At 35.9% G+C, this 13,519-nt stretch overlaps 1 protein-coding gene across 2 annotated transcripts in view; it reads left to right on the forward strand.

Moving 5' to 3' along the window:
- LOC128988520 (kinesin-like protein KIF20A) overlaps positions 1–13,519 on the forward strand; it is a 173,931-nt gene that overhangs the window by 41,901 nt on the left and 118,511 nt on the right. For both annotated transcript variants that reach the window (XM_054409920.1, XM_054409999.1), the window contains exons 6-9: positions 1,203–1,263; positions 5,882–6,097; positions 7,238–7,421; positions 8,286–8,414. In XM_054409920.1, coding sequence (XP_054265895.1) covers positions 1,203–1,263; positions 5,882–6,097; positions 7,238–7,421; positions 8,286–8,414 — 590 coding nt within the window. The remainder of the gene's footprint in view (positions 1–1,202; positions 1,264–5,881; positions 6,098–7,237; positions 7,422–8,285; positions 8,415–13,519) is intronic.

The following is a 13,519-nucleotide window of genomic DNA, read 5'->3' on the forward strand; positions in this document are numbered from 1 at the left end:
TATATGGATTTGAGTAGGCTAGATAATGTCATTTTTTTGTTCTACATTAAATTTTGAATACAGTAAGAATAATACAAAATGACAGAGGATCAGTTGTAAAAACTCCATTGTAAATATATTCAAAGATAAAAATTTTGATGTTTGATAAAAATTTAAAAAACAATTGTCTATTGCATTTTTCATGCCCTGTATACAAGAAAGTGTCGGAATATGTTAAAAACTGTGCCATTTTATAAGCTTTCCAACCATATGCTACACTATTGAGGTTTAGATATATTTTGTTTGTTTTAGTGGTTTGAATGCCAGAAAACAGGGAACTTTTTTACTGTTTTACTGTTCAAGCTGAAACAAAAATACAACTTTTGCTTAATACATGCCGACTTTTTATGTTTTAAATGTTAAAGACACCATGCTTTGTAGTCTTCAAACCACTAAAGCGTACATAAGCAGACATAAAGCTCAACGGTGTAGCATATGGTTGGAAAGCTTATAAAATGGCGCAGTTTTTAGCATATTCCGACACTTTCTTGTATACAGGACGTGTGAACAAATGCAATTGACCAATGTTTTTTTAATTTTTATCAAACATCTTAATTTTAACAACTGATCCTCTGTCATTTTGTATTATTCGTATTCAAAATTTACTGTAGAACTCGAAAATGACATTATCTACTGAAATCCATTTATAAGTAATTGAGAAATAGCTAAATTAAGTTTAATAAATAATAAATAAATTAATAAATAAATTTAGTTTAAAAACATAATTATTTTTGAAAAAACATAAAATAATTCTTTGGGAAGCTAATTTTTAGACTTGGAACATTTTATATGCATCATCATACTGCATTTACTTTGTACTTACACCAACAATTTTTTGTCACACTGAGTACCAATCACCCTGTTACATTGTAAATGAATACCGGTACCTTAATAAAACTAATGAATCAATATGACTTTTATTTTTTACAAGTTTCTTATTTGACTTACTCTTACTATTCATAGAAACTCATTTTTTACTTTTATTGTTTAACAAATTATTCCAAATTGTTTATAAGTATTTTAGTGCATAAGATATATTATTGTACATTTTAGGTTAGTTTTAATCTTGACAATGCCATCCGTTTTTTAGCTTTGCTATGATTCAAAACGTTGTATGCCAATAAAGAATTATTTATTCATTACAAAATATGGATATTTTCCAGATGGATTCCAAACTTCACAAAACCAACAGCACGGTTAGATCAAGTGTTGATGAAATATTTGGCAAGTATACTACACTCATTTATTTTTTTAAGTACCTAGGTCTAAAAAAGATTGTCTTTTTGCAGCTATTACCCTTTTTTACAGAGGGTAATTTTTTAACTACTTACCCTTAATTACTGTAATTCAATCTTACTTACTTAATTCAATGAGTTTTGGGGAATTTTTAATATCTAGCAATCATTGTTATTCTGATTAATCGTTAACGACCAAAAATAACTTAATAAGAGATTTTTTAAATCTTTTGTTTCTAGGGTAGAAAAAAAAAATTAAACTACTGTACTGGTATTTATAGTTCATTTTTAATATTATTTGAACTTGAAATCAAATTTCAAAAAGGTTATATAGTCCAGGAGCTGAGGGGGTTTGAGCATGCATGAAAGTAGTACGCAATGTTATTGCTGATTATTGTAATATGGACTGTGGTGATCAAAATTACGTATGTCGCCTATTTCAAAAGTTGTCGATAAGGTGGGTGGGAGGGGGCAAACGTGGCGGTTTGCGCTATGCGTTAAAACGCTGATAGTTCGAAAACGGTAAAAGATAGAACATCGGTTAAAACGTCGTTGGAATTCTAAAAATGTGGAAACAATAATGGTTATTGGGTCCGAGGTCGTATCCTTATAAATAAACAAGTTATTGTATAAAAAATGTAAAAATGGACTTTTCGTGTAGTTTTTTTTTTACCGAAAGTAGAATTAATTTGTGAGTGTCGCAAAGAAGTAATATCAAATATCTTTGCTGATAGTTGTAATATGGACTGTGGTGATAAAAAATACGAATGTCACCTACTTTTTAGGTGGTCGAGAACTTGGGGGGAGGGGGGCAAAGATGGCGGAACGCGCTATGCATCGAAACGACTGTAGCTCGAGAACGGTACGAGATAGGACATCGGTTCCAAAAAATATTACCAATAGAAAAGGTCATTGGGTTAAAAGTTGTATCTTAACTAATAAAAAAGTTATAACAATAATAAGTTTAACAAAATCTACATCGTACAGCTATTTTTTTCGAAAATCTTATGGATTGTTGATAAATAATAGTGCAATTACTTAATTACTCGGCTAAATATTAACTAGATGCATTTTCTTATAAGAAAAAAATATATTATTACGAATACATTTGGTTTAAAATGTAAAACACGGCCTCCAAACGCCTTGGGGTTCGTCCGATAGGTTGCGTCATAATTGCTGCGCAGTGCTGCTGATATCGGCACAACTGTTAATAAGAACTGAATAACTGGCATAACTGAATAAGAATCTGTTACATAATCATATTGTTATAACCTACAACTTTATAATAATTAAAAATGGATTTGTAGTGGTAGTCTGTATTATGCATTTGATTGCGGCGAAACCCCAAGTATTATATGTAGTTTGGAGGCCGTGTTTTACATTTTAAACCAAATGTATTCGTAATAATATATTTTTTTCTTATAAGAAAATGCATCTAGTTAATATTTAGCCGAGTAATTAAGTAATTGCACTATTATTTATCAACAATCCATACGATTTTGGAAAAAAATAGCTGTACGATGTAGATTTTGTTAAACTTATTATTGTTATAACTTTTTTATTAGTTAAGATACAACTTTTTACCCAGTGACCTTTTCTATTGGTTATATTTTTTGGATTAAAACTACGTTTTAACCGATGTTCTATCTCGTACCGTTCTCGAGCTACAGTCGTTTCGATGCATAGCGCGTTCCGCCATCTTTGCCCCCCTCCCCCCAAGTTCTCGACCACCTGAAAAGTAGGCGACATGCATATTTTTTATCACCACAGTCCATATTACAACTATCAGCAAAGATATTTGATATTACTTCTTTGCGACACTCACAAATTAATTCTACTTTTGGTAAAAAAACTACACGAAAAGTCCATTTTTACATATTTTATACAATAACTTGTTTATTTATAGAGATACGACATCGGACCCAATAACCATTATTGTTGTCCACATTTTTAGAATTCCAACGACGTTTTTTTTTTCCGGGACCGCGGGAGACGACGATGATGTTTACATGGCTGCGGTAAATATTAATGATTTTACCGCGATCGCGTACATCGACGATTACGTTTCCCTAACTGCTGGAGTCAATGATGATGTCTACACGGCCGTGGAAGATTTTCATGATTTGCCGTGACCGCGAAAGATGACGATGATGATTTTGCCGCGATTGCGGCCGACGACGATGACGTTTCCGTGACCGCGGGAGACGACGATGACGTTTCCGTGACCGCGGGAGACGACGATGACGTTTCCGTGACCGCGGGAGACGACGATGACGTTTCCGTGACCGCGGGAGACGACGATGACGTTTCCGTGACCGCGGGAGACGACGATGACGTTTCCGTGACCGCGGGAGACGACGATGACGTTTCCGTGACCGTGGGAGACGACGATGACGTTTCCGTGACCGCGGGAGACGACGATGACGTTTCCGTGACCGCGGGAGACGACGATGACGTTTCCGTGACCGTGGGAGACGACGATGACGTTTCCGTGACCGCGGACGACCACGATGACGTTTTTGTGACCGCGGGAGACGACGATGATTATGTCTACACGGCCGCAGATGTTTATGATTTGGCCTAGATCGGAACGACGGCGATGACGTTTCGATATCTGCGAGAGGCAATGATGATGTCTACACGGCCGTGGAAGATTTTCATGATTTGCCGTGTCCGCGAAAGACGACGATGATGATTTCTACACGGCCGCGTGATATGCTCATGATTTTACCGTGATTGCGGCCGACGACGATGACGTTTCCGTGACCGCGGGAAACGACGATGACGTTTCCGTGACCGCGAGATCAACGATGATGTTTACACTGCCACGGGAAATATTCATTATTTTGCCGAGATCGTGGATGACGACGATGACGTATCCGTGACCGCGGGAGACGACGATGATGTAGACACGGCCGCGGGAAATATTAATGATTTTGCCGAGATTGCTGACGACGACGACGATGACGTTTCCGTGACTGCGGGAGGCTATGATGATGTCTACACGGCCGCGGAAGATATTCGTGATTTGCCGTGACCGCGAAAGACGACGATGATTATGTCTACACGGCCGCCGATGTTCATGATTTAGCCGCGATCGCGGACGACGACGATGACGCTTACGTGACCGTGGGATCAACGATGATGTTAACACTGCCGCAGGAAATATTCTTGATTTTGCCGAGATCGCGGACGACAACGATGACGTTTTTGTGACCGCGGGAGTCAATAATGGTGTCTACACGGCCGCGGAAGATTTTCGTGATTTTGCCGCGATTGCGGACGACAACGATGACGTTTTCGTGACCGCGGGAGTCAATGATGGTGTCCACACGGCCGCGGAAGATTTTGCCTTGATCGATTTCCGTGATCGCGAGAGACGGCGATCATGTATACATACCGTGGAAGATGTCCAGGATTTTTCTATGATAGCGTAAGACTGTGATGACGTTTACGTCACTGTGGGAAGCGACCACACGACCGCAGGAAATATTCAGGATTTTGCCGCCGTTGATAATGTGTTCATAAAAAATGAAGATAATATTCAGGATTTGGCTGCTATCGAGAGAGACGATGTTTCCGTGGCCTTAAGTAATGATGATAATGAAAATTATTACTATAATAAGGATTATTACTTTTTAAACACTAGCTCAATGGACTTTGAAACAAATTAATGTAAGTTTATATTGTATACTTGAGCTGCAAGTCTTAAATTGATTATAGTTTAAGTGGAACCAACAAATACGCGGGAACCTGGAAAAACTTTGAAAAACCAGGAAAAAACCTGGAAAAAACCTGGAATTTCACTTTAATAAAATAGTATACACCCTGTAATAGTTATTATAAGTGTACGTATTCTTTTTTTTATGCTAGGGTGGTTGATATCTTTAATATAATATTCAGTGATTAAATGTCTTGTACATAAGCACTAAGTTCGACAGAATCCAGGGAGCCACACTTTTAAGTGTTTAAATATACAATCTTAATTTTCACCTAAAGCTTCCCATACATGGTCAGACCATCGATGTATAATACATAATAATACTCCACTGGATAGAGGACTGTGTGGTGGAAAAAAGAGCCATGCCCACCATTTGAATTGGTGGGATACTGAGGCGGACACAACAAAGATACATTGACTCAACATGATCTGCTACACTTACTTCTTAACATAATAATTTTAAAGCCAGTGCTTATTACTGTGTAGTTTGCTTGAAACTTAACAAATTTTTTTATAATTTATTGAGGCAGATTAAAACTGATGATCGTTTTTTAACACCACTAAAAAAGTAAAAACAAGAAAAATGTAGTGAGCAAGGAACTTTGGGTCAGAAAAAAATTTTTAAATTAAGTATGAATGAATATTTTTTTGAAGCTTTTTTTCATACGGAGTTTGCTTGTAGCATTTTTAAGCGATTACATATATATATAAAACCAGAAAATTTTTGCTTGGTGCCGCGGCATTGGCTCTAGGAGCTCGGCCTGCTCGGCATCAGTTTACGGGATTTAGATACTGAATTTCTGACATGTAATTATTATTATACTGTAGTTTAGCCTAAAGTACCTTTCTTACATCAGTATTTCTTATTTTTATATCTTGTTTACAGGAGAGTCTGTGTTCAGAGAAATGCAGAAACGTTTAACCAATGACACATCCATTGTTGAGTATGCATCAGAATCAGATGACCGATTTTCTGTGTGGGTCAGTTTTGCTGAGATTTACAATGAAGCAATTTACGATCTGTTGCAACCTGTCACTCCCAACTTCAAACGAAAACAACTCAAATTGGGTCAAGATAATCACAAGAATTATTACATTAAAGGTAATATTTTAATACACAATGTCATCATATGCATTTTTTGGCCTTCAAAAAATGTTAGTTACGAGTTTGAAACGTTTGAAGGCCATGTCACACCGACATCCGCCGCTTCCGCCGTGGGAGTACCGCGGAATGAGTACACACCTAAATCACATAAAAAAGGAGTTCCAGACAGTGGATGGCAGACAAAAAGTGCATACCACATTGAACTTTATATTTAACTAGCTGTAACCCGCGGGCTTTGCCCCGTTTAACTTCTTAATTTTCAAGATGATCTCGTTCGCATGGCTCAATCACGTCCTGGTTGAAGTTCGTTCGCTACGCTCACTCACCTTTAGGTTGGAGCTCGTTCGCTACGCTCACTTGCCTTCAGGTTAGCTCGTTCGCTACGCTAACTCGCCTCCAGGTTGAAGTTCGTTCGCTACGCTCACTCACCTTTTGGTTGCAAATAGCTGTTGTCATAAATGTAAAAGAAATAATAGTGCTGCACCCTGTTGGTAATCCTTGTAACTTTAATGCTATTGAACATCATAGAACAGAACCAACTTGTTTAATTGAAACAGCTGTTAAGATTCATTAATTCCATTTCTCATAAGGTTAACATGGGAAACTCCAGAGCCACTGGGGCACAGCCGATTGGACGGATCACGAAATTGATGGTGTATAAACCTATTCCATGAAATTCTACACGTATGTACCAAGTTTCGTGGCAATCGGTTCAGCGGTGTCTGAGTTTATCACTGCCAAACAAATATATATATATATATACAAACATCCTCTTTTATACTTATAGATTTCTAAGTAGGCTTCTTCAGAAGAACTAGGATAACAGTTACAAAATTTGCATCATGTTTAAATAGTATACATCTTGCCAAGATAGGCCTTCTTCTCACTACAAATGAAAATAGCCCATGCACATCTATGTATTACCATAATAATGCTTACGTTACTTGTATGGGATAGGGGTATGGAAAAATGTAGGCCTATCTAATATTTGAGTTAGGTTATGCTATACTTTGCTAGACCTGTTACACTGGCTTTTTAGGGGTTATTGCAAGACTTTGGTAGCGAAACAGTTGTCAAATTATAGGAAGGTGGTTGGACTGAACATATGACATTCACTGTCACTTTTGCGAATTCCAGGACTCAAACACGTGTTTGTCGAGTCGGAGGAGGAGGCGTACAAAGTATTGATGTTTGGTAAGACAAATCTCCAAGTGGCAGCCACTGGGATGAACACTAGGTCCAGCAGGTCTCATTGTATATTCAACATCAAACTGATCAAGAGTCCTAATGTGGAACACCCTGAGCGAGTGGTGGTTAGCAGGTAACACAACATTGAACTAAGCAGTTTACAAGTTAAAACTACTCTCCTAAGTTAAGGAAAGGTGATACATATGGTGGTCATTTGCATTTTTCAAACCTCTCCTACACAACACTTTCTAAATTTGAACCAATTGTCGTAACATGTTATTGTTCTAGACATGTTATGAGATGTAGACAGTCTTTAAGAAAATCTGTCACTTTCCTGCTAAAAAAACACTTGTCTAATGAAACTACGGTTAAATACATGCGTTTATTAAAAGAGTCACTAGATTAAACTCGGCTGGACTTTTTCGTATCCTTATTAACAATTCAAAACGGTGTTTTAAAATTTAAATCTTTGCAGAAAAGGTATTATAGTTGGTCTTTATTAAGTATATTTGCTTTGTTGCAAACCTTGTACATCCAGTATACGAGTGATTACTAATTAGGACAAAAAGTCAAAGTTTTCTGTATTTATAATTTCTTCCAAAACAAATCTTTTCTCTATTATTAATCAATTAAATCTAGAAATAACTTCTTAATTCAGATAAGGTTAAGATAATGTTTATATTGTAGTTAAAAAAATATTCGTTTAAACATTCCAGTAGACTACCTCTTATCCGGACTTCTCGTCTTATACTGTATACAGTATTTGACTTAAATTTAGGAGAGCATCGTGTTTAGAGACATGATCACTGGTCTAAAATCTTTCCCACGGGAACAGTCGTTTCAGTACCGCCCACTTCCTGCCGATCTAGTCCGGTTAAACCAATGTGCTGATAAAAATTGTCCGGTAAAAGAGATGTCATTTCCGTCGGGTGTAGTCCGGTTAAACTGATGTTAGGATAAGAGGGAGTCTACTGTTCATCCTTTATTATTTATACAGCTTCGCTATATGTGACTTGGCTGGAGCAGAAAGGCAGAAAAAGACTCTGAATGTTGGTCTTAGATTGAAGGAATCACAAAACATCAATTGTTCACTTCACGTCTTAAGTCGATGTTTTACAATTATCAGGTAAGTTGTATATTTAAGTTTTTTTTTTATTAATATAGGAAATTTATTCCGAAAATAAAAATTTACAAGTTTGTAATGCTCGTTTGGAGTTTTCTTAGCAAAAACCTTACACTTGTTTGAGTTTGGGATCGGTTTGCTGACAGGCAAAGCATGATAGAAATGTCTTTACAGTTGTAGAGCGATCATCTGTGCTCACAAGTGCAGTATAGCGTGTGCTTGATTTAGAATGATTTTTACTAGATGTGAGGGCAGGCATTGAGTTAGCCTTGTGACAAAAAGTTGTAGATTAGCATCCTCAATGTTTGGGCATTCTTCATTGAGAAATTTAATGATTTTTTTAACAGATGGCAACAAATGAGTTTCACATGATTTAAATGAGCGGTAATGTTCAAGTTTTTGCTGTAAATTTCGGTCATGTTTACGGAGCAAATGAGCTGACCGGAAAGGGATTGTCATTGGTAGTGATGTCACTTTCTAAAGCAATAAGCAGGGTGTCTACCAACCGGGAAATCCGGGAAAACCGGGAATTGTACTTAAATTTGTATTGGCCATGAAATGTACGGGAATTGTCCTTAAATGCCAGACTATGTACTTAAATTTTTAATAGGCCATAATTTTATTGATCGCTAGTTGGTTAGGAGCACATAAAAGGTTTATCAGATGTTTGTTTACATTTCCATAATTTATTACTAGAATAATTATGCAATAAAAATCCCATTAGCAATCTCAAACCCATTAATATTTTATCACGACAATCAAGTGTCAAGTCAAGTACTTCCAAGAACTGTTGACTCAGCAGCTAGCTCATAAAAGTTGTATCACTTTTATTCCTTTACAACTTCTTTTTTTATTACTAGGGTAATTATTATTAGATCCCAAACCTATTTTATCATGAAAATAATAGCTTTATAATGGCTGTTAAATTTCACTTCTTACTTGGGGCTTGTAGATTCAATTTGCCGCGGCCAGTGCCTAGTGCCATAAAACTGAATGAATGAATGAATGATTTATTCCGTCAAATTTGCTACAAAGTACTATGTTTACCTTTTTACTATAATATTAAGTTTACAACATAAAATAATCAAAAACAGAAAAAAAATAACAAAGTTGTGAACTTAATGTTGAATTATACTAAAACTAGCAAAACGAACATAAAAAACTTATAATTTTGTAGCTAGTTGTAATTAATGGTCTTGTGGAATCAGCAGACATAGGCGAACTCTGCCTGTGCGTCTGCTGGGTTGCATATAGTCTTAAATGACCTAAATTTGTTGATTGAAAATTCAAACAGAATAAATTGAATAAAAAACGGGAAAAAAGATTTTTTGAATTTTACTTGAGGATGAATGATATGCAATTGACATGAAATGAGTGTCTAAATATATATATACCGCTGAGGTTAACTGTTTATGGTTTCATATTAAACATGTAAATAATCTACAGTCTTATTTTGTAAGTTAACCCCTTTTTTATGGACATTTTATCTTTCAATTGACAAAACCACAAGCATTGTTGTTTGCATTTATGTTTTATCACTGTGTAGGCCTATGCTTGGTTTCAAATTATTTCATTGCATTTTCTGTATCTTTGTCTTATATTGTTGGCTATTCAGGTTTCAATGTTTTTTGTTTCCTATATATTTATTTATTGAGTTGTATGCTTTAAGCAATCTAAATCTTATGAACTAGAATGATGATAGTGACTTTGCTGCTATTATAACCTCATTGTTTGTTACTCAGTTTATATAGGCCCTCCTAAATAATTAGGTCTAGGCCTGGGTATTTTGATTCTTGAAAGAGCTGTAAAATATATTAAGAAAATGTAATTGAGCCTAAGATAAACAACTAATGATTGCTATGTGTCGATATTAACTTTGCAAATGAAAATACAATAATCTTACTCTGTGCTTATTGCTTATTAATAGCCGCTTACCATACCTTGATTTTGTACTAAGAATTGAGTAACAATATGCATTAAAGATTTTTTTTCAAAAGTAGTCGAGAACCTAACCTCCTGGATCGGATAAGCTATGTTATGAAGTTTACGTGACCGATGGAGATATTTGTCGCTATCGGAGGAGACAATGATTGCGTTTCTCTGTTACACTATAAAAGCTTTACCTAAAGTATAGGTAGGCCTATGTTTTTTTACTTTCAATAAATTTCTATTTTGAAATTTTTAACTCTTATCTATTATTATTTACTTTTCTCTCTGTTACAACTACAGTGAATAACAAGATTAATACAGTTTGACAAATCAGGAAAATTATTCGGTAGGCCTAATGACACCGTCAAAGGTTACGGCAAAGTGTCCTTAAATGTACGGGAATTGTCCATGAATTTTTTATCCAGAATGTAGTAGACACCCTGAATAAGTGATTGTGTATGTTCCAGAAAATGATTTAGAAATTCACATATTGATTTTGCATTTTTAGCTGTGGCAATGGGAAGATCCAATATAGCATTTAAATGCAAAGCAGTTAAGCGTCTGTGATTGTGGTATCGATCGTGCAACAATTTGTATGCGATTTCGTAGTTAGATTCACTAATGTTTAGGTTTTTAATTCAATTTCGAGGTTCTTCAGTTAGACAACTTAGTAGGTATTGCAATTTTGATACTGGAGACAGAGATGTGTTGAGGTGTGCAGCGCTATCAAAAAGATTGATGAAATTTATCCACTCGGCTGAGTTTCGGTTTGTGGTAGGCGGACAGGTTGCATGAAAGCTGTACAATTGGAATTATTCACCATTTGTTGAGAGGGAGATTGAGGTTCGTCAACAGGGATTAGTGACTCTATAGTACTACAAAGATGTATACATAATTCACCAATAGTGTTTTGGTCATCATTTAGAATAATGTCATCAAGTTCTTCGTTCTAAAACGCGTCTAAAATTCAGTTCAAAATTGTCTCATTTTTTCCTGATTTAATCTAAATAGCTATGAAGTGATTTTATTTGCACAGAAGATAGGTTGTTTGTTTGAGCACTTTCACTTATTGAAACTATATTTTCTTGAATCTTTCCAAGTCCAACCTTGAATTGTTTGGTTAGTCTTTCATAGGTAGAAACCTTAATAGGGCCTAGGTTAACAGGAGCCAAAATTGAACAAAAATACAGTCAAAATACACAGGACACAAAAGTTATTTCACTTCGTTACATTAAAATAAATTAATTATGCTAGTTCAATTTAAACAGTTTGTAGGCCCAAACTCGGAACCAATCAACAAAAAATATAAGCACTGCAGTATTGGTATAAAATATTTTAAAAATGGCTATACATGTCACAGAGAGTCTTTCAGTTATTGGAGTAGCCTAGATAGGCTAATGTAATCGAGAGAGTGAGAGAGATAAATAGAGAGGTAGAGGGAAAGTACGCAATATGCGTGAACGACAATAATGAGAGTAAATGAGGCTATGTTCGTCTGCAATCTTCAACAAAAGTCCAAATAATTAGTTGAATTGGTTAATCAATAATCCGACGTGAGTGGACCAAAGATGTAGCGTAATCCTAAGAAGGCTTTTTTACAAAAAAAGCGGACTGTATATGAAGGGATGATTAATTTAATTTTGGTTACAAAAAATTAATGTTTAGGACTTTTGATTTTAATTAAGGTACAGTTTCTGTTGCCACACATGATGTTCTGGAAAGTCTGGTAGAGGATGTATGAATATGGCATACGTTTCTTCTGGTGAAAGATAGCTTCATAAAAAATAACAGTTTTTAGCGTCCAAAGTTCCACACATACATAATTTAAATTCAAATTAAAGGGGTTAATTGGTTAGACAAGCACAAAAGAAAGAGTTAGGTGAATGAAACAAAATGAGAGGACAACAAAAAAAAAATCGTTACACAAAAACTATATGAAGACAGGTAAAAGCAAAGATTTTTAAAGAAGGGAATGTTTACATTTATAAATTTGTATTATTGTATTGTTGTGGCCATGTGGGGATTTTGTAATATGCTCTCTCTCTCTCTCTCTCACACACAAATGAAGTAGATTACGTTTTTGTCTGTATCCGCAAGGGACGGGATTAGAACGACCATCTTGGAGTTAGTTTGTTATGCAGCTCAGTAGGCATCTAGCCGTGCTAGTGAGAGGTTTCTGCTGTACTCCGTTGAGTTACTGTGACAGTTTAAAATGTCTGTGTTAATTGAAAATGCCGCGAACTGTAAAGTGCGTGCAGTTATAAGGTTTTGACTGCAAAAAACTGTAAACCGATACAAATCTATCGGCAATTTTGTGGAGGTTATGGGGAAAACATTATTCCTGAAGGTGGAGAGTGTGTCAGTGGGTCATACAACTTTAAAATGGCCGAAATAATGTTCACGACGAAGAGCGAAGTGGAAGACCCAGCATTGTGACTGCTGAACTTGTCGGAAAAGTCGATGCCAAAGTCCGTAAAACTCGAAAATTCTCTACGGATCTCTCTATGGATTTTCCACAAATTTTGCGAAGTTTGTTGCACGAGATCATAACTGAAAAGTTTGGTTAACTCAAGTTTTGTGCGAGGTCACAAAAATCAGCCAATGGCTGCAGCCCTAACGTTTCTGGACGCTTATGATAAAGATGGTTACTCACTACTCGATCGCATCGTTACTGGCGACGAAACATGGGTCAAACATGTGAACTGCAAGACGAAATTGGAGTTAATGCAGTGGGGGCATACAAATTCCCCCCAACCCAATAAATGCATGCAAACGGTGTCGGCTAGGAAGGTGTAATTTTTGTGGACTTCCTGGAAAGGAAGTACTTGGAACTACTTCACTCGACCTTAAGTACTCAACAAAACTATTATTGCCATGATAAATTATTGTGGGATTGTAATTGCATTATTACTCTAGTAATAAATTAAAAGTCTTAAACAACATCTGATAAACATTTTATGTGCTAGTGCTCCTAACCAACTACGATAAGGCAATAGATTATTTCACAACTAACCAATACCGTCTTTTCATGTCAATTCCTAGTTTTTTTTCTAAAAACCGGCAAATTGACAACTGAAATTAACAACTGACCAATCCCTAAAAATTAGGTTTAATGAGTAGTTATGTTTGCTGCCCCATTGACAGGAAAATGGGTTTCTTTAATAAAATTCTAAGAACTG

This window comes from Macrosteles quadrilineatus, unplaced genomic scaffold (assembly GCF_028750875.1).
Source record: "Macrosteles quadrilineatus isolate MER2022 unplaced genomic scaffold, UCM_ALF_1.0 Scaffold_1__1_contigs__length_201487025, whole genome shotgun sequence".
NCBI classification, from domain to species: domain Eukaryota; kingdom Metazoa; phylum Arthropoda; class Insecta; order Hemiptera; family Cicadellidae; genus Macrosteles; species Macrosteles quadrilineatus.